The 24406-nt window shown below is 48.5% G+C and overlaps 11 protein-coding genes across 11 annotated transcripts; 4 read left to right on the top strand and 7 right to left on the bottom strand.

Annotated features, from left to right (window-relative positions):
* Positions 1 to 17: 17 nt before the first annotated feature.
* FVEG_00479 (hypothetical protein) lies at positions 18 to 1565 on the top strand. The gene is made up of 5 exons (XM_018886979.1): positions 18 to 390; positions 584 to 712; positions 766 to 945; positions 1012 to 1193; positions 1248 to 1565. The coding sequence occupies exons 1-5, from the start codon at positions 330 to 332 to the stop codon at positions 1425 to 1427; spliced, it is 732 nt and encodes a 243-aa protein (XP_018742652.1). The 5' UTR covers positions 18 to 329; the 3' UTR covers positions 1428 to 1565.
* Positions 1446 to 3791, bottom strand: FVEG_00480 (hypothetical protein). Its single transcript, XM_018886980.1, has 5 exons — positions 3428 to 3791; positions 3273 to 3375; positions 2735 to 3221; positions 2669 to 2685; positions 1446 to 2624 (listed from the first exon to the last, which is right to left on the bottom strand). The coding sequence occupies exons 1-5, from the start codon at positions 3547 to 3549 to the stop codon at positions 1575 to 1577; spliced, it is 1779 nt and encodes a 592-aa protein (XP_018742653.1). The 5' UTR covers positions 3550 to 3791; the 3' UTR covers positions 1446 to 1574.
* Positions 3792 to 4551: 760 nt separating this feature from the next.
* FVEG_14670 (hypothetical protein) lies at positions 4552 to 6140 on the top strand (the record flags this gene model as incomplete). Its single annotated transcript, XM_018903622.1, has 2 exons — positions 4552 to 4603; positions 4654 to 6140. 2 exons carry the CDS (start codon positions 4552 to 4554, stop codon positions 6138 to 6140), a joined length of 1539 nt encoding a protein of 512 aa, XP_018742654.1.
* A 378-nt stretch (positions 6141 to 6518) lies between these two features.
* FVEG_14671 (hypothetical protein) lies at positions 6519 to 6951 on the top strand (the record flags this gene model as incomplete). Its single annotated transcript, XM_018903623.1, has 2 exons — positions 6519 to 6766; positions 6816 to 6951. The coding sequence occupies 2 exons, from the start codon at positions 6519 to 6521 to the stop codon at positions 6949 to 6951; spliced, it is 384 nt and encodes a 127-aa protein (XP_018742655.1).
* Positions 6952 to 7490: 539 nt separating this feature from the next.
* On the bottom strand, positions 7491 to 9908 carry FVEG_00482 (D-lactate dehydrogenase (cytochrome)). Its single transcript, XM_018886981.1, has 3 exons — positions 9399 to 9908; positions 7904 to 9351; positions 7491 to 7849 (listed from the first exon to the last, which is right to left on the bottom strand). Exons 1-3 carry the CDS (start codon positions 9706 to 9708, stop codon positions 7757 to 7759), a joined length of 1851 nt encoding a protein of 616 aa, XP_018742656.1. The 5' UTR covers positions 9709 to 9908; the 3' UTR covers positions 7491 to 7756.
* Positions 9909 to 10278: 370 nt separating this feature from the next.
* On the bottom strand, positions 10279 to 12823 carry FVEG_00483 (hypothetical protein). Its single transcript, XM_018886982.1, has 2 exons — positions 12625 to 12823; positions 10279 to 12562 (listed from the first exon to the last, which is right to left on the bottom strand). The coding sequence occupies exons 1-2, from the start codon at positions 12738 to 12740 to the stop codon at positions 10645 to 10647; spliced, it is 2034 nt and encodes a 677-aa protein (XP_018742657.1). The 5' UTR covers positions 12741 to 12823; the 3' UTR covers positions 10279 to 10644.
* A 565-nt stretch (positions 12824 to 13388) lies between these two features.
* Positions 13389 to 14753, top strand: FVEG_00484 (enoyl-CoA hydratase). The gene has a single exon (XM_018886983.1). The coding sequence runs from the start codon at positions 13687 to 13689 to the stop codon at positions 14593 to 14595; it is 909 nt and encodes a 302-aa protein (XP_018742658.1). The 5' UTR covers positions 13389 to 13686; the 3' UTR covers positions 14596 to 14753.
* A 354-nt stretch (positions 14754 to 15107) lies between these two features.
* FVEG_00485 (hypothetical protein) lies at positions 15108 to 17606 on the bottom strand. Its single transcript, XM_018886984.1, has one exon. It carries the CDS (start codon positions 17235 to 17237, stop codon positions 15819 to 15821), a length of 1419 nt encoding a protein of 472 aa, XP_018742659.1. The 5' UTR covers positions 17238 to 17606; the 3' UTR covers positions 15108 to 15818.
* A 1053-nt stretch (positions 17607 to 18659) lies between these two features.
* Positions 18660 to 18857, bottom strand: FVEG_00486 (hypothetical protein; the record flags this gene model as incomplete). Its single annotated transcript, XM_018886985.1, has 1 exon — positions 18660 to 18857. The coding sequence occupies one exon, from the start codon at positions 18855 to 18857 to the stop codon at positions 18660 to 18662; it is 198 nt and encodes a 65-aa protein (XP_018742660.1).
* A 3814-nt stretch (positions 18858 to 22671) lies between these two features.
* Positions 22672 to 22995, bottom strand: FVEG_14672 (hypothetical protein; the record flags this gene model as incomplete). Its single annotated transcript, XM_018903624.1, has 1 exon — positions 22672 to 22995. One exon carries the CDS (start codon positions 22993 to 22995, stop codon positions 22672 to 22674), a length of 324 nt encoding a protein of 107 aa, XP_018742661.1.
* Positions 22996 to 23455: 460 nt separating this feature from the next.
* FVEG_00487 (hypothetical protein) lies at positions 23456 to 23701 on the bottom strand (the record flags this gene model as incomplete). The annotated part of the gene is made up of 1 exon (XM_018886986.1): positions 23456 to 23701. The coding sequence occupies one exon, from the start codon at positions 23699 to 23701 to the stop codon at positions 23456 to 23458; it is 246 nt and encodes an 81-aa protein (XP_018742662.1).
* Positions 23702 to 24406: the final 705 nt, after the last annotated feature.

Genomic DNA, 24406 nt, shown 5'->3' with positions numbered 1-24406 from the left:
GGATCCACGTCAGACACCTCGAGGGGGACCGCAGCAGAGTATTGGATGGATAATACAGCATAACAAACAGTGATACACTCTGGTACCTAAGGAACCTAGGCACTGCTAGGTAGTTAGAGGGCCATGCAACAGAGGTTTCATTAACTGAGCTGATTGGGCCCTCGTTCTCCAAGCTCAATGTACAGACAGTACCTGAGACTTGGACCCCTCTCTATTTCAACTTAATCCTTTGCATCATCAACCTCTCTCTCATAAACATTTCCCTCTCGAAACTAAACATTTTTCCAATACAAATTCATTCGCCATCCTCTCAAGCTACAGTCGCCATCATGGATAAGCTCATCAACGCCGCTAAGGACTATCTTGACGACGACAAGGACAAGCGTCAGGGTATGTTAATGTCTCTGTCCTCATATTTTACCTCGTAGCTCTTATTACCCCGCCAAGGATCCATGATGCCCCTCATACGACCTCCGAACGTTGAGGGGCGTTAAAGCAACAGCTAGGCGTTGTCTTCCAGATCTCGACATTCCAACCATAACACAAACCCCAGGTAGCTTCAGCTAATTGATATTCTCTCTAGAACACCAGCAGCAAGGACCCGGACAGCAGCAGGGTTATGGAGGCCAAGGCTATGGCCAGCAGCAAGGTTACGGACAACAAGAGGGCCAGTATGGCCAACAACAGCAGTACCCTCCTGCTGGTGGCATCCGTTAGTCATTATCACAAACTTCCAATCGAACGAGCGAATCTAACAATACACAGAGTCTCAGGGTGGCGGTGGCTTTTCCAGCTTCCTTGGTGGAAACGTCGACTTTGACAACGCCAAGGAGGAAGCCCATCAGAAGGCAGGATCTTCTGGTGACAAGGATCTGTTTGGAAGCATTCTAGGATCTCTCGGACAGAAGCAGAACAAGCTTGCTGATGAGGACCTTGATGAGGAAGGTAAGCCATCTTTTCAAGATTTTTGTTCCATGGGCGAGACACATGCTGATGATATATGACCGTCAGATGCCATCAAGCAGCACAAGAACACCTACAACGACGACAACTCCCAGCAAGACAGCAAGAGTCTGGGTACCGCTGCTGCTATGCAAGCTCTTAAGATGTTCACCCAGGGCCAGGGCCAAAGCAGCACTGGTGCCAACAGCCAGACAGCGTTCTTGGGACTTGCCTTGGCCGAAGCTAGCAAGGTTAGTTTTGAGGTACAGCACACGTATAAGTCAACGTCTAATATAAATTCATAGCTCTTTGACAACAAGGCCGCATCAGGCAAGGTATCCGAGGGCACGAGCAAGGAGAGCGTCATCCAGCAGGCTGGTGAAGTTGCTTTCAAGATGTACCTCAAGAACCAGGCCGGTGCTGGTGGACAGCAGGGTGGCGCTTCCGGTCTTATGAGTCTTGCTTCTAAGTTCCTGTCTAAATAATCCCAATAGTTGCGTAGTCACAAGAGGAGTTGCTAAGAAGCACCCTTGATCAGCACATGCTAAACAACAATTAAAAGACTCCATATTCAATTTTCATTTTTGCGACCTGAGTTGAAAACATCAAAGCATCATCTTGGTACATTGGCTTTATGCCTTCTGCTTAGCCAGATCTACAACATCCAGCCACTCATCAGGTCGGCGCCGGCCAGACTCTGTAGAATTATGCAAATACTCCTCCGCCTCTGCTGCCCAAGCCAGGAGCTGCTCCTCACTACCCCATTCTCCTGTAGCCATCAAGCCAATAGAGAGCTTACCCTCACCCTGATCCGGATCCACGTATCCCACAGGAGCTGATACCGCAGGCGTGCCGGTCAAGTTGGCCAAAAAGACGTAGAGCATGTTTCGAATAGTCGTGTTGGTATCACTCATGCCGTAGGCTTGATCACCAGGGACAATAGGCCATCCGATCAAGGGACTTGTGGGTGTCATGATAAGAAGGCCAGGGTGCTTCTGGAACAAGTAGGCGAGATGTTGCATTATGAGCTCTCGCAAAGCACCGTATTTGAGCATATCGGCTGCAGGAGTCCTGGTACCGACAGACATAACGACCTTATTAGCGGGACCTACCAGCGAGAGCCAGTCGGCGGGATTGGGAGTTCGTCGACGGGCTGACTCGGCCATTTCAGTGATACAGACAACACTGTGCGCAAGTTGCGCCTCGGGGATGTAGGGGATAGTGACGTCGATGATCTCATAACCGCATTTGTTAGCGAGGTAATCGACCGCCCTGTCACAGACCTCCTTGACACGAGGGTCAGCCTTGTTCCACCAGTCGCGGTAAATCCCCATGACCTTCTTCTGACCCTTTGGCGGTGGATCAGAACGAGCAAAACGGCCCTGGATATGACAATCTGGGTTAGGCTGGGACATGACGCGGTAGGCAATAGTCAGGTCTGAGACAGTTGCGGCGATGGGGCCGGTGATACACATGGTGTTGTTCATAAACATAGTCCTGTTATGTGTGGTCTTGAGTCCGTAGACGCCATTGAAAGTTGGAGGAATGCGGATACTGCCTCCCGCATCGGTGCCAACCGCGATGGGGACAACACCAGCTGAGACAGTGGATGAGCCCCCGGAGGAGGAACCGCCAGGATAGTAGGATTTGTTAAGCCAGTTAGTGGGTGTTCCTTGTGCAGCCTGGATTCGTTAGTGACGACTTGTATGAAGCGCCTTGTGCTTACATTGCATCCGCTGGTGTCTGATCACGGTCAGTGAATGAATGAGAAAGACCTTGTGTATGGACTCACCAGAGCCAAGCTCATGCATAGCATTCTTTCCGATGACTATAGCACCAGCCTCCTGGAGTTTCTTCACTGGCCACGACGATTCCTTCTGCTCCTTGAAAGTTTCGATGGAGGGGTCATATTTCATACCAATGTGGTTATGAAATCCCTTAACATCGGTATCGTCCTTGACACCGATAGGTACACCGTCTAATACACCCAGTGGCTTGCCGGCAGCATAACGCTCAGTTGATGCTTTGGCAGCCTCGAGCACTAAATGATCTTTGCCGTGATTATCAACCCAGCCATCAGAATACTTGCCATCTGGTCTAGAGATTTGGGGGAGGAGAGCTTCAGCGACTTGAAGAGGTGTCAGTTGGCCCGACTTGTACATCTCATGGTAGTCACTAGCAGTGTAATAGCGTGCTTTGGAATCTGGATATTGGGACTTGAGAAGCTTAGGCTCAAAGTCAAGCATAGGCTTTGTAGGGCCCAGGGGAGTTACGGTAGGCTGGAGACGTTAGCTATGTGGCATTTTGGACGAGGTAATGACCTTTCATACATGGAACCTGTAGGGAATATCATCAAGAGCAGGAATGTCTTTGATAGTGCCAAAGTGGGCATTATCCCAGAAATACTGTTGAAGGAACCCAACTTTGGCGATGCTACAAGGCTTTAGCTTCGGTAAGGATATCAGCCACAGGATATAGAACTCACAGATTAGCACCAATTACGAGAGGAATGCCTCTGAATGTAGGATTGTTCTCGACTGTGGGGTTGTATGAAGCTGCTGGAGCCTCGACAGGCTTAGGATAGTCGGCAAAGTCGGAGGGGGCCATGATGGAAGATCCGGAGGATTGTGTTAGCCTGAGGGAAGACTCTGGGGTAAGGAGACTGCACAGTTTATATAAAGGGCAGAAACAGCAGCAAGAGCAAGAGTGATGTCCTATAGAGCAGGTCTGGAGATAAATAAGAGGTTCAACTGTCTCCTAAGCTAAGCTGAGCTTAGGCTGCATCTGCGTCTGCCATTTACGACCCCTAGAACGCCAACCTAGGCTGCCCCACACGAGGTTCATGAATGAGATGCCATTTGCCGAGGCTCGTATAAGTTCAATCATGAGAGAAGAGTTAGAGAGGTTGGTTTTCGTTCAGGAACAATCAACTTTTTGCATGGAGCAGCCGATTCTTCGATACGAAAAGACCAATCATACTACGGAATAACTATAGCTCAATCCGATCCATTAGGACCACGTTTCGTCCGTCACTCGAATTAGACGCCATCACAGGCGATATGCTTAGAGGAACTAATCCTTGCACATTGAATACACAAGCATTTACGCGTCTGACACAGAATTTATATAGATTAAAGGAACGGATTAGTCAAATAAGACGAACAACAAACCAATTGAATGAAGTATTAAAACAACAAAGTCCACAGATAAGATGAGCAGTATACAAGTATAAAGACCATGTGGTTGCCTTACGTCATCCCAAACTAAGGTACTAAGGTACCTACCTAGGTAAGGTAGCACTAAGTCTCACCTCCCTTTAGTGCATTTAGTGCCCCGCGTCACAGCATCGCATCACATGGCATCTTTGTCACTCCTCACTCGATAAGACTCCAACATCAACAAACATCGTGACCGTTCTCTTTTGATTTAATTCTATACGTATCCACGGCCCTGCTCTCTTAATCTCCCACTTAGCAAAAGACTCATCTATGGTCAGCAACATACAGTCTACCAAGCTCTCCTAGGAGCTCAGCTCTTACATAGCGCAACCCCTCCAGGGATAGCTCCGCGATAAGCTACCTACTTATCTACAATATCATCGCCATCAACATGTCACTCTTTACCGCGCAGCTTTATCCTGGCCGAGCACTGGGCTTCCTAGGTATGCTAAAGCATCATTAAAATTAGTAACATCTACTGACATATTCACAGTCCTTGGAGCAACTCTTCACGATGTCCTTACCCGTCTAAAAGCTGAACCCCAACGCTTCCCGAAAATCGAGCTACTTTACTCCCCTGACCGACCTGTCACCGAACCCGTTGGCGTTGAACTCCCTGGGAATGGTATACGACTAAGATTTGACGGCCCCGAACAGCGTCTGCGTCTTATCGAGGTTACCGACTTTACCAAGAATCATATTACCTTCAAAGAACGAGATCTTGTAAAACCATCTGCTGGTACCCCTGGATCTCCTTCACCAGGTGACTCGACATCAGGACCGACTTTCCGGCACATATACCATAAACTCCTCGGCCCTACGTACGCCGGTGAATTTATTACGCCATCTAGCGGTCACGATCATGGCATCTATGTCCTGTCCTATCCTGGTGTCGCCTTCAACTTCGCGCTTAATCCTTACGAGTACTCGCCTGAGAAAGACGTAGTGTCGACTTTTGCATCGGCATCTAGCCAAGTCGCAACCTCGATGGCTGTCTTTAGTGGTGATTCCTGGGCTGATGCTAGACCGACTCTTTGGACAGAGATTCTGCCCAGTATCAAGTCAACTACCGTGATTCCTCGAGGTAAAGATGTCTACCCCGACGAAATTTCGCTTGTTCGATTACATGGAGCTGGAAAGATTCAGCTTTTCAAGAAATGGACCAGCAACTCTTTCTGGATCACCCTTGGTGAGACAACACCTCAAGATCTCCTCATGGAGTTGGGGCCTCCAAATGCCATCTATCGCAAGAATGACCAGAAAATGGTCATTCATAAGATGCGTACCGCAAGCAACGCCAAAGGTCGCCCAGTTGCTGCTGAAATTGGCCGACCCGAAGATCTCACCGATACAGATCAGTCTTCCATGCACGAGGGGTCTGATGCATCAGACAACGAAGAAGCCGTCGATGATCAGATCGGCCTTAACACAAATGGCGAATGTTTCTATAATTATTTCTATCTTGGGTTTGACATATTAATATCGACTCGTGTGCCTCCATCACAAGCTCCTCCTGGCAGCTTAGTCAGTGAAGCAGAGGGCCAGAACGGCATCATATCCCATTCCCCCGATCGGTTAGTAGCCACAAAGCTGGTTCTACATGGTAACATACCTGGCTCCTATGAATTCAACCGCCATCGCCGCTGTCGCTGGGAAATCGCCTACCTGGACTCTCTAAATGGTGGCAACGGACCGACCGATTCGGAAACACCATTCCCACAAATAGAGGACCGTATGAATGCTGCATGGGCATCTGCATTCCCGCGAAACGACTCTCAGCAAAGACAACGCGGCATGGTTCTTAATCGTGGCTGGGGCGATAGTCCAGGTAGTAGTTGTGAGTTCTTAGGAGGGTGGGAGGAGAGCGGCGCAAGAAGAGCAGAAACAAACGGTGATTCCACGACCACGCTGTATGGATTCCCAGGGCTGGTATTTGAAGTTTTGAAGAATGGGCATGTCAACACTGTCACAGTGTTTTAATCTAGGGCGTAACGTTTGGATTTTGTCTGGGGGAGTTTATGGTGTTTGGGAAGAGTCGATAGAGAGGCTCAGTTTCGTTTGCTTCGATACCTTTGTCCTTATGATCTTAGATTTCCTGTAAATTCATATTGATATATCTTTACTTTATCCTTTTCTGGCGAGTTGCTACATTGCCATTCTTTATGCAATTTGATGAAAGGGGCACGAGATGCACGCAAGTGCATCAAGGGAGGTAAGATCTTCCACAACTACATTGCTCAGCATCCTGCAGTTATTCACTGTCAACCTCAACTCTCTACACTTTCGCTCCCCCTCGCCAGTTAATATACCTTTAGACAACAAATTTTTTTGTTCTGCGTTCGCAACCAAGAAATCGCCATGTCGTCTACAGAAAAGGAAAACACTACAGAGCCAGTCGACAAAGAAGCCGTCCGCAAGCTGATCGACGAGCTCGAAGGCAAACTCAAATCTCTGTACACACTAAGCGACGAGGTCAACAGAGGTATTCTCGAGAGCGAAGATGCGCTCAAAAGCCTCCGCGAGAAGCGTGTCAAGCTCATCACGGCGCGACTAGACCGGATCTTCCAGCAGTGGAATATCGGGCCTCTGACTAGCAACCATCAACCGTATGTTTACCTCTGATTTATGCGCATTCAATGCTGAGTACGGTCTCAGGTCAACCCAGAATCAGAGTCAGAGTCAGAATCAGAATCAGGGCCCAGGTCCGGGTCTTGGTCAGGTTCCAGGATCGAGCTTGGCTCAGACTCAAACTGGGAATAACCAACAAGGGCAATTTGAATCGCCATGGTAGATGTTGGGTTGGTCGGTATGTGTAATGTTTATTTATGGTGACACAATGAGGAGTCTCTTGCTAATATTGGATTGAAGGAAGCACATCCAAGGAACTTTCTAATAAGAAGATGGTGGATCAGACTACGAGACGGCGAGCCAGTATCTTGCGTTGTAGTTTAGAGGACATAAGCCATTATGAACCCTATATAAATCACACTCCGAGATCACGAGATGCCTGTTAATATTCCGTAGCCTGAAGCCCTGAGGTGCATGCTGTACTCCTATATTTCATCTACTACAAGCTGGTTTTTCACAATACCCAAAGTATTTTTTCCAGGTGAAAGACTTTCTCGATGTCTCTGTAAGGCTGGCTTCAGTGTTATATAACGATTATCTCTCAATATAATTATGCAAGCAACCCGAACCCTCCAGGAGCTGAGTGTAATAAATTCTCATAAGCTCATATGGGCTTGGGGTAACGTTGCAGGTAATTACATTAGCCTGAAGAATATGTTTAGTCACCGAAGATCATAGGGCCTTTGGCACTTCAAAAGCAACAGATGAAGAGAAGTACATTTCTAAGTGGATTGCGTGGCCAACACCTAAATCGACTTTTCATAATTAGCAATACACCGTTATGCACCATCAAGGTAACCTTTATCAAGCGTTCCGCTAAACTGATCTTATACACAAGCTTTCATAATGACGGGTCTCTGTGACTGCCGTCCAAGCCATCTATTCCTACATCGTACACGCTACACCAGGTATCATCATGCTCCCTTTCCTCCTGTCCGTTTCCAATATCATGCATATTTCGCAACTCTCTACCACTCGTCGACCTCCCCCTTCTTAGGTTTTTGCACCCGCACAACCTTGTCACAGTTGAGCAAACATAGAGGATCAAAGGCCTTCTTGATCTGCATTGGCTGTCAGCGAACTTCTCATTTCAATATAAGGGCATTATTTCTTACCTGTCGCATAGCGTCAACTGTAGACTCGCCGAGCTCGTGAGGGAGATAATCCCGCTTGACAAGTCCAACACCGTGCTCACCCGTGACGGTACCCTCCATCTCAACAGCCTTCTTGACCATGCGATGCACGACAGCCTCAGCCTTTGCACGCTGAGCATCGTTGTACAGCAGAATAGTGTGGAAGTTGCCGTCACCGACATGTCCTACGATGGAAGCAAACAGGCCACTCTTTGTCATGTCCTCTTTGGTAGCCTCAATCAGATCTGGTAGCTTGCTCATGGGCACAGCGACATCGCCCGTCCACACGTGGTCACCGGGCTTCTTGACAGCTGTGGTACTCCAGAGAGCCTCCTTTCGTGCACTCCACAGCTCGTCCTGCTCTTCTTGGCTCTTCGCAAACTCAAAGGTCTTGCTGCCAGCCTGCTTAGCGAGCCCCTGCACCTGAGCAACCTGCTCCTTAACACCGGCGGGAGTTCCGGCGAACTTGAAAAAGAGTGTTGCTGCCTCTGTCCAAGCTCGCGATGTCATACCCGCATCGTTGATGCACTTCATCTGGTTGTCGTCGAGGATCTCGACGGCAGCGACGGGGATGCCCTGGGCCACGACCTTGCTCACACACGTAGCGGCATGACGGATAGAGGGGAAACTACAGACAGCGACGCTGGTAGACTCGGGCTTGACGGTAACTTTGAGAGTAGCCTCAGTCACGAGGCCAAGGGTACCCTCGGAACCAATAAACAGCTTGGTGAGATCGTAGCCGGCAGAGCTCTTGCGAGGTCGCTGCCGGGTCTTAATGACAGTACCATCAGCAAGAACGACAGTCAGGCTGAGAACCCACTCGCGCATAGTACCATAGCGATAGGCATTGGTGCCACTGCACCCAGTGCCAATCATGCCTCCAATCATAGCACCAGGACCAGGGTCGGGAGGGAAGAAGAGACCCTCATGCCCCAGGTGGTCATTCAGAGCTTCCCAGCCCATCGCAGGCTGGACAACAACATCTAGATCCTCCTTGTGAAGATTGATTATCTTGTTCATACGACCAAAGTCGATGGAGATGCCCTTGCGGGTAGGTGTAAAGTGACCCTCGAGACTGGTACCGCCGCTATAGCCTGTAACGGGAATCTTGCGCTTATGACAAACCTTCATAATCTCAGACACCTCTTCAGTGCTCGAGGGATAGACAATGCAAAAGGGTCGGTCTTCGGGGCCAGCCTGGTGAGAGGACCAACTGGATGTCGCATGGTGTTCGAGGTCATTCTCGGCGGTGCTGACATTGTCTTGGCCGACGATCTTGACAAAGTCGGCCCAGGCAGCCTGCATGTTCTCAAGCTTTGTGTTGTGCTTTGGAGCTTTGGACTTGTTGAGGGGTAGTGTCGACGTAGGCTCGGGGTCTCTTGGCCAATATGTACCAAGCCAATATGAGATACCAACGCCTGAGAGGAAGACTATCATTTGTTAGATTTTTGGTCTTTAAACGAGTGATTGAACATACCAAATGTCACCATCCAGTTCCTTGTGGGATCTGTCATGTTGCGCCACTCCTCGTACTTCTCCCTCTGCTCCCGCTCCCGCCTTAATCGAGATCCAATACTGCCCATGACCTGTCCTTGGAATGTCCTTCCCACCTTTGTCTCGTTACTCTGTCGGGCGGGGGTGTTCTTATTCGGTCTTTCAGGCTCGATCTCTGTAGCGTAAGAGTGGGAGAAAGACGCAGGTAACCTTGTAGTTCGACAACCAGCTGTGGTGGGTGTCCACAAGCTCCGAAGAGCAGCACGCTGAGCGCGCAATTGAAGAGAAGCCATGACGATGTAGATTGTGCGCAGGCAGAGGTTGAAAGCCGGGAGCAGGAATAATTAAGATATATAGGTCGTAAAAGGGTGTAGAGGAGTTGGCCGAAGCTGTAGGATTGTGTCGGGATAGGAATTGGCCGACGAGGACAGGTTGTTGTCGAGCTTAAGTGTTGAAGTCGACGGCAATGGAAAATTGTTAGGACGGAGTTGGAATACCGCACTATAATTCCCGAACCCCACATCACGGGGCCTTGTTCGGACGTCTTCAGGGCCCTGAGATCGGCTTCGATTAGATCTGCTACGGCGTGGAGGCCATTATCTAATTCTCATTGGTTGTGTTATTCTATTTCCTCTTATACTTGCCTTTTTCGTTCTTGGTTTCTCGATATAATTCAGCAGTCGCGCTGTGTAATGTCCGTCTTCTCATATCTTCGATACCGACCCGTACCGGCCGGGCTCAATCTTGTAAGACAGGATCTATCGATGGCTGAAATCTGACCAAAGTGGATGCTCAATGTGATTTCAAGGATGAATATCGACTATAGAGGGGGCACGTTGAAGAGCAATTATCACATCAAAGCACGTCACCGCCGGCCTCGGCCAGTTTCACTATCATGTATTACCAATCCTGTTTCAATGAACCTCAAAATCAACCTTTATCCTGTATTGTATGTTCTGAGGCAGTGAATGTTTTCACGTATCCATATAATCCTAATCACAATGGCCGAGACGTCAGATCTTCGGAGATTGGCCACCGCCGTTGATGAACGTTTCAGCCGCATTCTCCAAAATATCGCGGAGACCAAGTCCGCTCTCCCAGTGCTTCCGTCCGAACGCCCAGAAAACTGGCAAAACTGCCCAATCAAATGCTGTATACTGTCCCGAAACTCCGTCCGCCCGTTTTCTTGTAGTCGTTGTCATCATACGTACCATGGGTACACCAAGTGATCATATGCTGCCGTGTTGGACAAGTTGAACAGTAAAAGTCGGCGTTCCACTCTGCATGTGGTCAAAGTAGGCTGCTAACTCATCATCTCCTTGTATCTGAAGGGTTAATTCGTTACCCTTGGGGTCTTTAATGATACCCTCGATACGAAGACACATCGCCCCGGGAAACTTGGTCATCGCGACCTGGCGTAACTCCTGGATTGATTGTGAAGACATTGTAGATATCCACATGCTAGTATTCGCCGGATATGTCGAAGAAGGGTGCAACCGCATAAATACTGCAAAAGAAGATGGTACCGCAGGCACTGAAGGCACAGGCGAGAACATTGCACTGGGCGCGGGCGCCGAGAATTGGTGCTGCACGTATTGCTGTTGCATATAGTTTGCCTGAGGTTGATTCCCCAAGTACATCGATGAGCCGTACTGAGCATCCATGGGCACGGTGTTGGCAGCGGACGAGCCCAGCATTCTATGAGGTTGAGGTAGGACACCCTGAGAAGCCGGCATGCCCAGAGCCGGCAATTGTACCTGTCCTGGCCGTTGCGGTGTTGGCGGCTGACCAGTTGTTGTATAGGCAATACGTGAGTCGACTGGCTCATGGACTGGCTCAAACCCACTGTCGTCCATAGGCTGATCCATCATCGGATCCGCAGGTGAACTGGACCCTGGGGCTCCCCTCTCTGCCACTCCGAAGGCAGGGGGGGTCTCTATCGCTCTTTGGGTCTGTTGTTGATATATGTTTGGTTGAGCCTCGGTGAGTTGCGAGTTCTGAACAGTATGTTGTGGTCTGTCATTCTGAGATTTGCGCATCCCTGACTCTTTCTGCTTAGGAGCTTCGCCACTCTTGGTGGTTTTGGATCTCTTCTCGTCGCGTCTTCTCTTGATCACATCTCGAGCGACGATCTCGACTGCCTTGATTTTTCGGCGAGATGATTCATCATTTCCATGGAGAGGGATTGTCCGCATGCGTTCTGACTTCTCGAGCCATCGCTTCTTCAGTTCTTCCCACTGCTCTGGTGTTCCATCAGATTTACATGTAAACTTCGCATCACACAGCACTTCATGCAAAGCAGCGCGGATTTCATGAGACTCTTCTGGGTTGAGACCTAGCTCGTTCTTTGCATCAACGAGAGTCATTCTGGTATCCTGGTTGCGTAGACGCTTGGTCACGTCAGTGCAGATAACGTCCAAGGCAAGCTGCTTCCTCTCAAGGCCCTCTTTGGAAAGCCAAAGAGCTTGTTGTAGGTGTGGGCGCTCATGGATCAGGCGGTTCTTGACATAGTCCCATCTTCCCGGTCCAGCTTGGGTCTTTTTGACGATGGACTCTTCTTGACAGATTCGAGAAAAACACTCGCGAGCTTCTGCGTAAGTGGTCGCATCGAGACCGAGGGCTTCTTTGGAATCGTTCAAGGTCATTTCAGATGGGAAACGGACAATGTGTTCTGATTCAGAGAGATGCTGACGATTTCTTCGGCTTTGTCTTTTGCTAATCTTGCGTGGCTTGGGCGTTGTTGGGACAGAGGTGGCATCTTCAGGCGTTGAGTTTTCAGGGGCATATGGTGTTGGGTGGTCAGGATCTCTGGGTTCTTGGTCAGGCAATGGAATGGTCACATCTCTGTCGTCTAGTGAAGTATCATTCTCAAGACTCCCATCCTCAGGTTCAGCATCACCACCAGATCTTGCTCGGTCACCATTTCGAACTCTAAGGAGCCATCGATTGCGGGCACGCACTCTCATGAGTTCACGGGAATTGATGTCAAAGCCATCCTCATCAGTAAGGATTCTAAGCATTTCACTTTGAGGGACATTTCTCTTCCAGAGCTCATGGATGCGCTTCACAAGTCGATCATCCTTGTGTTTTAGTCTTTGTTTTGTGGGAAACTTCCATCGACTAAACTGAACTTGAAAAGCGCGTTTGCTGAAATAGGTCGTGTAAGTTAAGTCGACGAGAGCGGTCACTTACACTGACTGAGCACTTACCTCGGCGTGAACTGGTAAACATTCTTCATGTGCACCATGATATCCTCGAGGGACCGACGCTCATTGATATAAAGCTGGTAGCACACATCTTTGTGTGGTTCCCATTGATAGACCATAATCCAAGACTCGAGACAGCATAGTCTCTTGTGTCTGCGTCTTTGGTCAGAACGGCTCAACTAAAACTTGGAGCTTGTGGAGAGGCTTTTGCATTGCTGGTTGATCTGGGCTTCCGGAGTTTTTTGGCTGGTCAACCAAGGATTAGTCATGTGTGTACAGTCCGAGGAGTGCGAAGTACTGCTATTATAGACTGTATAATCTAATAATTGTTTGACGATGGACTTGGACAAGCGATATTATTACATATCATGATAGAGTAGACAAAAGGTCCAAATACTATATGAGTGGTCTCATTGAAAGATTCATAGATCCCATATTTAAGAATAGGTGAAAACATCCATAGAATGCAACCCTCAAAGACAACTTTGAAACCCATTTGTACCTTGGCCAGCTAGGTAGAATAAGCACCTTCAGACTGACGATGTGAGAACAGCCAAGGGCAAAGGTCGAATAGATCTATATCTTGATATGGTTTTTCTCTCATTTTCTAAGTGGATACAGTCCGAACAAATACTGCTTTTGGTTCTCATCAAGACAACAGTGTGCGGAAATCAAGCCGCCTGGCCGCTTGACGATGACATTGACGATCTCTAGGTTAGGCCAATACCCTTATTACATGTGATACTAGCATTCACATGCTCTCTCATCATCATTCCTATTTCATTCATTTCACCAGTCTCCTTTACTCACTTGAGAAGCCAGGAATATTATACAGATACCGGGTATGTTCGAACGACAGCGACACTCACTCAACGCTTCTACACCTTAGTTCCTATTTAGGTAGCTTACACCTCGGCTCAACCTTGTAAGTCAGCCAGAGACGTTGTCACCATTCCGCGGCTCAACTGAAGCCCAATCAATCCATCGCACTCTAAATCAACATCGTCCTGACCTCATCTTCACTCTTTCATACTTCATTTATTATTCGCAATACCAATAATCGCAATGGCATCGCCTTCGCTTCCCGACAGCTATGCAGCCCTCGACCTCCCGACCCTTCAGCTCTTCCATCATCCCCCCTCTTCCAAAGAAGTCACACATGTCATAGTCATAAAGCTTCACCGTCCTGAAGCTCGTAATGCTTTCACCGACACAATGGCGGCTTCGCTCTCCCATGCGCTCAACACACTCTCTGTTGATCCTCGCGTTCGCGCCATAGTTCTCACTTCATCGGATCCAAAGAATCGCATGTACTGCGCTGGTATGGACTTCAACGAGGAACATGCGCTGGGGAAAGATGCTGCCGATCATCGCGACTCGGGCGGCATTGTCACTTTGCCTATGTATCGCTGCAACAAGCCTGTTATCGTCGCCATCAACGGCTCTGCTGTTGGCGTGGGTATCACAATGACTCTCGGCGCCAACATCCGCGTTGTGAGCCGCGACGCCCAGATTGGCTTTGTGTTTGGTCGCCGTGGTTTCAGCATGGAGGCATGCAGCAGTTTCTTCCTCCCACGCCTCATAGGAACAAGCCGTGCACTTCACCTCACCACCACTGGCGCTGTCTACCCTGCCACTCACAAGCTTTTTGACGGTCTCTTCAGCGAGATTGTTGCACCTGAAGAGGTTCTTCCCACGGCGCTCAAGATCGCGGATGAAATAGCGGCTAATGTAAGTGGTGTCTCTGCGCGGGTAATGAAGGATATGATTTACAGGGGAGCCTCGTCGCCCGAGGAGGCGCATTTGCTTGAGAGCAAGATATTTTGGGACTTGTTCACAGGCAAGGATGCGAAAGAGGGGATGAATAGCTTCTTGGGCAAGAGGAAGCCAGATTTCACGGGGACTATGGACAAGAATGCGCCCAAAATCTACCCTTGGTGGACGCCCGTAGATATTGCCAGGCCAAAGCTGTAGTGATTCATTGCTGGAAATGTGTCTATTACTGTATTTCATGATCACTTTGCTATCTATGCCTTACGAATTGTACAAGTACTCCGTTTGTTTTGGTGTATACTCATCACTTCAGAGATCACTGTATCGTGATACCCACAAATCCATTTCTCCTCATTCCTGAATGAGACAAATATTGTCTGCATTCATCTTCAGCAATAACGCTCTGTCTCATAACCCCAGATTAAGGTCTCCATAGGTAGGACTCGAGCAATGACTTAGCGCTGGACCATCAAAAAGAGGCTAGAGAGGTCATGAGATCCATGCCTTCAAGACCCTTGTCTAGCTAATCCTCCCCACACTGAGGATCTCCGTTAAGCCGACCCACTCTCTCTGTCAAAGACCGCAAACGAACGTCATGTGCGATTGATTACTGTCATGTGAAAGGGATGCACAGGAGGCAAAGCTGAGCCACTGTGAGACACACGTACGATGGATTTATCTTCTTCTTGGCCCGACACTCGAGTCACTAGAATTGGGGGCTGTGCTACTTCACAGGATGTTTGCCAAGAGAGGGAGGAGACGTAACGTTAACGTGAGTGAGGCAAATTGCCGGTCATGTCTGTTCATGTTTTGATCCGGTTCTATGGTAGAAGCGCCTAAGCCGTTCCATCCGATATGCCACAGCCGTACAAGCCGAGCTGGAAATGATACTCGAAAAAAACAACAATGCAACAAATCGTCCCATATCAAAGAACAAAGTTCTTTATGTCATCCCGCGTAGCTCGAGTCCGTTGATGCAACCATGCATGTCAATCGTAGAAGTAGAAGAAAAAACAAAAGTGGTAAACCCCAACTCCTTGCCTATAAAATGTCAAAAGATAACGTCCCTCCTGGCCGTGAAAACTCGCTTGTTTCCATGCCACATTGCTCCAAAGGCCGTGAGTGCGCTTGCGTTATACGTGGGCGAATGGGAAGTGAGGGATATACTGCTTCCCGTAGGTGAAATTCAAGGTATCGTAGTGAAGGATATGGCTAGCTGTAAATTTGTGCTCGCCGAGTATCTGCCGAGAAAAGCATTCGTGGATTCATCGGCGAGGAGCATATGGTGATGAGCAGTATGCGTCAAAGGCGCTGGTCTGCTGTCGCGGCTGGTATTGCTGATAGGGAGTTCTGACAACGAATCCCTTCTTTGGGCCAGAGAATTTGGTCTTGAGTTTGGTTTTGGTCTCGCTGGCAAAATTCTCCTATCTTCGACCAAGCTTGAGCAGTCGCGTTCTCAACCACAGAACAAAAGCGGTCCAAGCACTGGTAGTTTTTCGCTTGGTGGTTTTGGTTCGGTGAGTTGATTGAAAGTGCACATCGTCAGCTCTAGCGCCAGGTGTCTGGCCTGTAGGCACAGTATCGTAGCTGCGGGTACCAAAGTCGACCTTCTCGTTCTCGGTGGTCAACCCCAGACCCACGCCAGTGCCGGTAGTCTTACGGGAGATCGAAGGTCGGATGTCAGTACTACTGGACACACGATCACACGAGATTCGAGAGGTTCCAAAGCTACCCTTGCGACCATTCTTGTTGAAGCGGTGGGCTTCGCGACTCTCTGCACGTTCCTGTTTGCGGATCTGCTCACGGGCGTACTTTTCCTCCTTGGCTCGTTCTTTTTCCTCAAACTTACGACGGGCCTCGCGGACGTTCTCCTGGCGGGTGACAGTGTCAACCTCGCTGCGTGAGCGGAGACGGAAACCGCTCATGTCGAGAGAGCTCCGGAGTGGCGACATTGCGTTGGAAGATGTAGACGCAGCGATCATCTGGGGCGAAACAAAGGAACCAGAAGGTGGGCTGGTGCTTGACGCAGAGTCGAGAGCCGTGGTTGAGCCTGTGTTCAGGTGGAGGTCAGATCGGCTGCGAGTCACGATGCCATGAGGCTTTCGCGCAGATATTCCTGGGGCGGCGCGGCCGTTGGTAGTGATGCGCAGCGGTTGAGTCACATCTGATAACGAGCTGGTGCGCTGACTAGCAAGAGAGGGACGGCGGGGCCGGGAACCAGAATGATAGGCACGAGTCGAAGTCTGAAGGCTCTGAGAGTCGATATTGTCTTCGTTCTCAGTTATCGTGGGAGAATAATCGCGAGGTCCGGTGGTATTGTCCAGGGAAGCGAGCGAGTTGGCGTAGGAGAGAGGTGGTGTTGAGGTGCGCGGCGTTTGTTGGAAAGGATGCACAAAGGAGCCGTTTCTGCCACCGCTAGCAGAAGTCGCAATAGAAGCATGAGAAGTGCCACTGGTAGAACGAGCATGCCCTTGCGAATACTTGTTTGAGCGAGCACCTCCATTGCTCAGATCCGTGGCCGATATAGAGAAGCTGACATCGCGTGCGCGTGCGGCAGGTGTTGGCAGTGCTGATGCACCTGCCGTATAAGACGAGTCGTCGCCGTCCACATTATACGAGGAATAACCAAATTGACCCTGCTCGTCCCAACCGCGATCCAAATCGAGAGAATTCTTTTCCGAGTGGGAGTGGTGCGATTGCAGTTTCTTGAGGATGGGCTTCACAGCAGGTCGACTGCGAGGTTTTGTTATTTTAGCATGCCCATGGCCGTGTTGATTACCATGCCCGAAGCCGTGACCGTGTAGGTGACCCGGTAACGAACTGCTGGTCTGCGCCATTGCCATTAAAAAAAATAGGCAATAGTGTAGAAGAGAGGTTGAAGAAGAACCAGAAGGGGTTTCAAATGGTGTCAAAGAGGTATACGAGGGGTTCTGTGTTGTGTTTGCTGGTGTTGTTGGGCGTCCGTCTTGTCGCCGTTGCACGGATACGGGCGCAGCGCAGGCGGAGGGTGAGGAGTCTGTCGCACGCCCAGCGTATCTCAGAGCATCATGAAAGAAGTTGACTTCTCTTTTTTCTTTCAAGTTGTACAATGAAAAGACAAGTCACCTCCACACAGCACAAAGGTTCTTCACAGAAGATACACTCTCTTCGCTCTCTCAACGACCAGCGTATGCAAGTAAACAAGATAAGAAGAACTGATTGAGTGACAACAACAAGGAAATGTCGCAGAGAAAGAGAAAAGACTCGGACAGGTCGGGTCGGGGAGGCCTGGCCTTAGAACGATCAGGGGTGTTCCTAGGTCCTAGAGAACCGAGAGTAGGTCCTCCGTAGTGGGTGGGGTTACTGCTGTAAAGGAGGAGTCCGGGCCCGGCGGTAGCGGTAGCCTGTAGGTACCGTACCAGTAGCTCAACTCAACTGACTCTCACTTCTGGACTCGAGTCCCTCAGCCAAGGAATACCAGAGTTTAATGCGGCGATAAAGCCAAGACACAAGAGTTGAGTTTTTGATTTGGAATGATACAAATGAAAAGAAAGTCAAAAGGATGAGGGGAAAGAGAAAACAGGGAGGGTGGGACGATAAAAACCTCTGTCTGTGTCTTTTCTTATCCTTCTGCCTGTGGCCGTGTAAGAGGCGGCAGATTACGACGGTGAAAGCGGCGGAGGCAGTGGAGGTCGAATTTGAGAATGGCGGTGCGGCCGGAGAAGGCAGATACCGGTCAAATATCGCTGTACTCTACCTACACAGCAGTCACTATCACTCAGCACTAGATCAGCTCAGCATATGGGAAAAGGATGCCTACAGCCTGGTACTGTACCTACAGTAGGCTCTTCAATCAGAGACACTCTAACCTTTGGTAGTAGAAAAACTGGGTTTCGGTGGCAGCGAAGCCAAGTGATTGAACCAATGTCAAGACGTTCTAGACCAGATTCAGCCTCATCAAGCGCATTGGCACGTGGGGTTCAGTGGAGAGAGTTCTTGTTGAGTCCTTTTCACTCCTCTCTTCTCTAGACTCTTCCTCTTCGTCCACAGGCTGTGACGCTGACCAGGGATTGGCCAGGGTATCTGGTTCCGTGGGTATCGCCAAGCCAACGTCGGTCTGCGGTCTGCGAACCTGTGATGATGTGATCGAGTGCCGATGTCCCGTTACAGTGGTAGTCGCAGTAGTATTCGACTACAAGTTGTTGAGAGGCGGTAAGACAATACAAGAGATGTGATATGCGGGGGTTCCAGAGTTGAAGCGGTCGGGTAGCAGATGTTCACATCAATCAATGTCTTGCAAGGCCGCCTAGCCTACAGGCGAGTAGCGGCAGATAACGACACGGATAGATAGACGTGAGTGAGATTTGGGGGCGTTTGCGGGGGTGATATCCTTGGAAACTTAAGATGCAGCAGACCGTATCTGTCTCGATAGAGGGGAGTATTGGTCCAATAGGAAGAGCAGGGACAGATGATGATGCGCTCAAGTCTGAAGCACAGAATGTTGTGTACAGAAGAAAAGAAGACAAGATATGGAAGGACTCGAAAGAAATGAGGACCCGAGGGACATGTCACTCACATGCAATTGTCCCCCTCATGGACTTGAGAAACTACGGATACAATGTACAGAGTAATATCCAAACTCATGACGCTTCTGATCAGACGAAATTGGGCGATTAATTACTCTGTCAGGAAGCGAGTAGCCAAGACAGAGCGAAATGAAGTTCCCAAGCTTCAACCAACCTATTGGCTCGCCAATATTCTCGCCAGCTTTGCAAGGATAAAACTGTTAGGTATGTATGTAATCTGGGCACACGCAACTCTGATAATGTGATACTTGGTGTGTGTCGTGATTTCGCTGTCCTCGAGTCATCCACTGACAATTACACTCACGTTTTATCGGCCCTTCTCTAGTGCATACATTGAGCCAAAAGAATCAACATGGCTTACAATTGTTTTCAGCCTTGTTTCTCTGTCATGTTGTAATGGCTAGATCTGTTACAAACTGTTCCCCCTCGTTGCATCATGCACTGTTTCATCCGTGTTGATCCCCCGGAACACCACCATCATTAACATCATCATCCCGTTTCATCCATCGGGATCTACCAGCAACGCTTCTGTTTGCGGGGGGTTGTCTCGGGTCCTGTAACGCCGTGAGACCGACCGGCTAAACTTCACGACTGTAGGTTGGTTCTTCCTAGGTATTCACTGATGCCTGGATAGTTTCGTTTCATTAAGCATCATCAAACTTTTGACTATGCGATTAATTGATACTTTCGCTTCTCTAATTACCTCGTCTCCCGTTATCCCGCGTTCCTTATCTTGGTCCTGACCTTGAGCTCGTTGCTATCGACCCCTTGTCTCTTGACACTAGTGGCCGATCATTCGCTCTAAGCCAGTCCAATTTGATGTCATCACTGGTTCTTTTTGTCTCATACCTAGTAGGAATTGACTATTGATGAAAGCGGGAAACATTGGTTAAATCCGTAGAGCTTATTCATCTATCGCTGTATAGGTTAGAGTTTGGTTCAACTTCGACAGCACTGCCTGATATCAGTTACGAAGCCTTTTACCCTTCTGACAACCATGTGTTCGCCATTCCTCGACCCTATGCTTATTCAAGGGGAGGGCAATCCAGACTGCGCCACCAGGCACATCGTCATCAGGTACAGAAACGCCATTAACCGTCGTCTCCTGGCGATCACTTCTAGACTCCCAAACAATTTTCAGTCAAGTGAGCTATCCAATCCAAGAACCCTTCTTGGAATTCCCAACATTTGTCAGCCACTCCAGGGTCACGCGACTTCAAGTCTCGGCTGAACACCACATGTTGCACAAGATGAGGTCTCTAGACTTTCGGCCTCGTCAGATCATGCTGGTCTCACAACTAAGTAAATTCCCCTCAAAAGGGTCCTTAACTGGCGTCTTTAAACTTGCGCCACAAATCGATAGCGCTGTGTTTCTCCTCATTGCCCCTCTCTCCCCCGCCTCCGCTTCTCCTCTCACCTTTGCCTCAATAGATTCGCAACTCCTCTCTCGTGATGAAGTCAGGTTGAACTGGCAGTCAGTTTAACTTACCAACACGCCCCAGTGACATTTGACCTTCTCAACTGACTATTACGCGGCCTTCTGCTTGTGCATTGCGTTACCCTCTTAACTGGTTCCAGTCCTAAGTGGGCGAGTCTGCCTTCGTAGCTCGCCCATTGTTGGTTGAGACGTGCAGAAGCATCTGCAACTCTCCCCAAACGTCTCGCATGGAGTCTCAGTATCAATATCATTCCCCATAGTATCCGTTTGCCTTGTCTTGTTATAGCATTCGGAGTGGGGAGCTCCTTGGCCTTCTCCATACTGTCATGCCAATCCACTAGGAACAAATTATAACTCGTAAAATGACATTTGTATCCACCAGCTAAACAATTATCTCTAGGCCATGACCTCACAGCCGTATCCAATGTGGACTATAAAGTAATCATCTCCAATTGACTATCATTTGCTGTGGAGACTGCAAGTCGTGTTATAGTTCGGATTCGAAACTCAGTGAGTTGCGCCGGAAACATCCGAGACATGCAAAACAAGTTTCATGATGATCAGATACCGGCAGTTCTGAAAGTCAAATCATTTCGCCCCTCACCTATAAAGATAGTATGCATGGTATTACTACGACTTCAAAATACTAGCTCGAGTGAGAAGACGCAGATATAAAAGGAGTCACTTGTTGAGTCGACTATTGAGGCTCAGGCCAGACTAGACATCAACACTTTCGAAACTTTATGTAGTCAATAATCATATGTACAGTATCAGCAGACCCTAAGCGATAGAGCCAACTATGCTTTTCGACCAATATATCTTGAAGCATCTTGATGTCTGTCCATGTACTTTAGTAGGTAGTCATACCTACATGCATCAACCATCATGATAACTCCATCTTCAAACACAATGCCCCCAATGAAAAGGCCCCGATACTATGTTTTGAAATACGTAAAGGCCCGCCTTGGCTCCTTCGTCTGCCGTCGTTGCCTGGCTGGTCTCAAACATTTTTGGTGTTGGTGTTTCATGACGCGTGTCGGGGAGTCTTTGATACAGTGTGTAAGTCGGGACTAATAACGATCGTATTTCACGCACACATATGCGTTAGAGGGAAATATCCTATCTGGGTTTCTTGGTCCGAGAATAGAGATATCACGATATTGATGGTTCCCTAAGCTATGCTTGTCTTGAAGTTCAAGGCTGATCGCCGCTTTACACGATGAAATTAGGGAGTTACCATCCAGTGAGCTAATCTAGACACAAATAACTGCCAAGATTTGTTTCTATTGTTCAATAAGCGGCTTTCATTTCATTGTATAGATTCTATTCCATACAGTGGTTATGTCAAGCCAGAGTGATCCAACAACATGTCCCCGAACAGGATGGAACCATGTCACTAACAAATACCAGCCTACAAGCCACTTAATAGATTTTTGTCCTAGAGAGAAATATTCACGATATTTTCTTAATCCACCTTGCCTTAACTCGCTCGCCTGAGAGGTCCGTAACTGTGTTCTAGGGGGCGAGCGATGTATCACCGTCACCACTCGTTACTGTGTTCAACAAAGCCCCGGAGCTTGGGTAATTGTTATATATTGTATAGCTTCTAGAGTTCTCCGTGACTTTGTGTAGGGGGTTCTTGACCTGTCCTGCTCTCTAGTTGACGTGTAATGCCATGCCGCTTCAGTACAATATGTATTGAACACCTTGAGACTAGAACACACAAATAAAGCCACTACGGTGACTAGACACGTGTATAGATAGTGCCGATTCATTCTCAGTTTAGCCTTGTTTATATAAGTCTTGCTAGGTTCTCACCTCAGCTCGACATCTCCAACTTTTTTTTTCAACTTCTCGGCGCCTCAGCCTAATAGACATTGGAGTAACTTATCAATATCGCAATCACTGTTAGCTCAACGACCTTAGAAAGCTTCCAGACTAATTCAATATATATGATATTGACGTCTCGTGAAGCCCTGGATATGCTGAGTTCTATATCTGGATTTCTTGCGTATAGGGTAAGTGGCATCAGCTGTTAAAAGTTATGGTTCCAGGTAACCCAAGTGGCAATATAGATAGAATCACTATATAGGTGAGGAAGAATACTTAAAGATACTGGCTGGGGTGTTGCGGGCCTCGTGTGTGGGCGTTGACTGTGTTTTTGGACGAGGAAACAGGGTATTCAGTGAACCTGGTTTCAAAGAACTAAGTGTTCTACGGAAATTCGATTACTGGAAAGTAAGCTGTAGTAGGAATTATTTCGGCAGTAGTATTTTAGCTTGCACATAATACATCACCGTCGGCTGATATTTCATCACACCAACTTTCACTTCGCGATGTAAAACACCACGTCGAAGTTTCGCGATCTGTGACCTGGCGCCATAGTAGAATGCAGGAAAAAGGCATTAGTGCAGGTACAATGAGCTTTGACCTATGAAATCGATCAGTTATGACCAAAAGTCCACGATGGTAGCTCCCATGCTGCATGCTTATTCCGACAGCACATCCGGCAGCACCTCGTGCTTCCCCGAAGCATGCCAATGCCCCGCCATGGCCTGGTACGATCTGGGAACAAAAGAGCTTCGTTAATAGCCGCATACGAAATATATATATGTGTGCCTATGACACAGGAGAGAAGTTCCAACGGGGAGATGCTGCGAGTGGTCGTAATCGTCTTGAGGCAGACGCTTGAGATTCCAAAAGCTCCCTCACACTCATAAATCCTCGTCTCAAACAGGAGCTTACTCTTTCAACTATGACTTATAATTGTATTTTGTCTCACCATGCTGGAGGCTCAAGTTGACAATAACTGCTTTTAAGTCAGTGTAGGAGTCTTATAGTATCGGGAAAAGAAGGCTCGGGGGGTTGGTTGGTGACCAGGAGAGACAGAAAGATTTGCATGTGAGTATAAAGGCATCGACTATAGATTCGCATCGGAGAGTATGAGCTCACGGTCTGGTAGACGACCTTCTGTTAGGACCCTGTTTGAGAAGCTCTGAATGGAGACTTCATACTTGATGCGTCGACCTATGGTTAACGAGCTGCCCTTTCCCGCCGACTAACATGTGCAATCGTCCTCATGCATAATGATGCCGGGTGAACGACACCAAGGCCGTGGAGCCGTTGGCTTTCTTATCTGTGTACTCCTTTCATCGAGGCCTGCCACTTGAATCGAATCAAGGTCAAGGTGCATATAAATGAATGCAACAGTGTAAATACTTAACTGGATACTTTTCGAATAGGTTGGTTGCGCCGACGTAGATGTCCTTTGATCTATACAAGAACATACTAAAACAAGAACCATAATTGAGTAAGAGGCCGAGGGTTCAGTACAAAGGTGGAATTTTGACTAAGTTGACGTTACAGAGCGACAAGGAAAACGTAGTCTATCTGGGTTGAAGATGTGACCGTCAAGATTCAACCCTGCCGACGTTGGTTTAGCAAATGCTCCGTGCTTCAATCGTTTCTCCCCTGTCTCGCTAGCCACCCTGGACTCCGAGCAACGCTAGGGTTATCCCGGCTCCTCCACAAATTTCGTAGCACTAAAAGAATAACGGCAGGAAGATCGGCTTCGTCTTCAACATTTTGAATGTGATACCACAACACATTGTGAATATGGCCTCTCTTGAGGCACAGTTTTTGATATACCGGACCAACAACGCCCGGAGACGTTTCTTGTCACTGCATGGTGGCGAGGTTACTTAAGATCTGCGAATGAGGGAAAAAAATACCTCGAGCATGCGCCCATGAAAATGCCAATGGCTCCATAGCGGCAAATCAAGGTGTAAATGCGAGAGGGTTCAACAGTAAACGAGCAGCATCAGGATCAGGGTGTAGTGGGGATCCCTGCAGTCTTGTCTTGATGGACAGACTCCCTCCGAGAGAGCCTGTCTCGAAAAATGCTGTAAACAAAAGGTCTGACCCACCATGCATTATCCATTGGCTTTGACTGAATAATAGCACTTTTGCTACCTGTTGCGTTGTAGGTAATGGTAAGTTGTCTTTGAGC

This window comes from Fusarium verticillioides, chromosome 1 (genome assembly GCF_000149555.1).
Source record: "Fusarium verticillioides 7600 chromosome 1, whole genome shotgun sequence".
Taxonomy (NCBI): Eukaryota; Fungi; Ascomycota; class Sordariomycetes; order Hypocreales; family Nectriaceae; genus Fusarium; species Fusarium verticillioides.
Note: the sequence above shows the minus strand (reverse complement) of the source record. Positions and strands in the feature narration are given on the sequence as shown.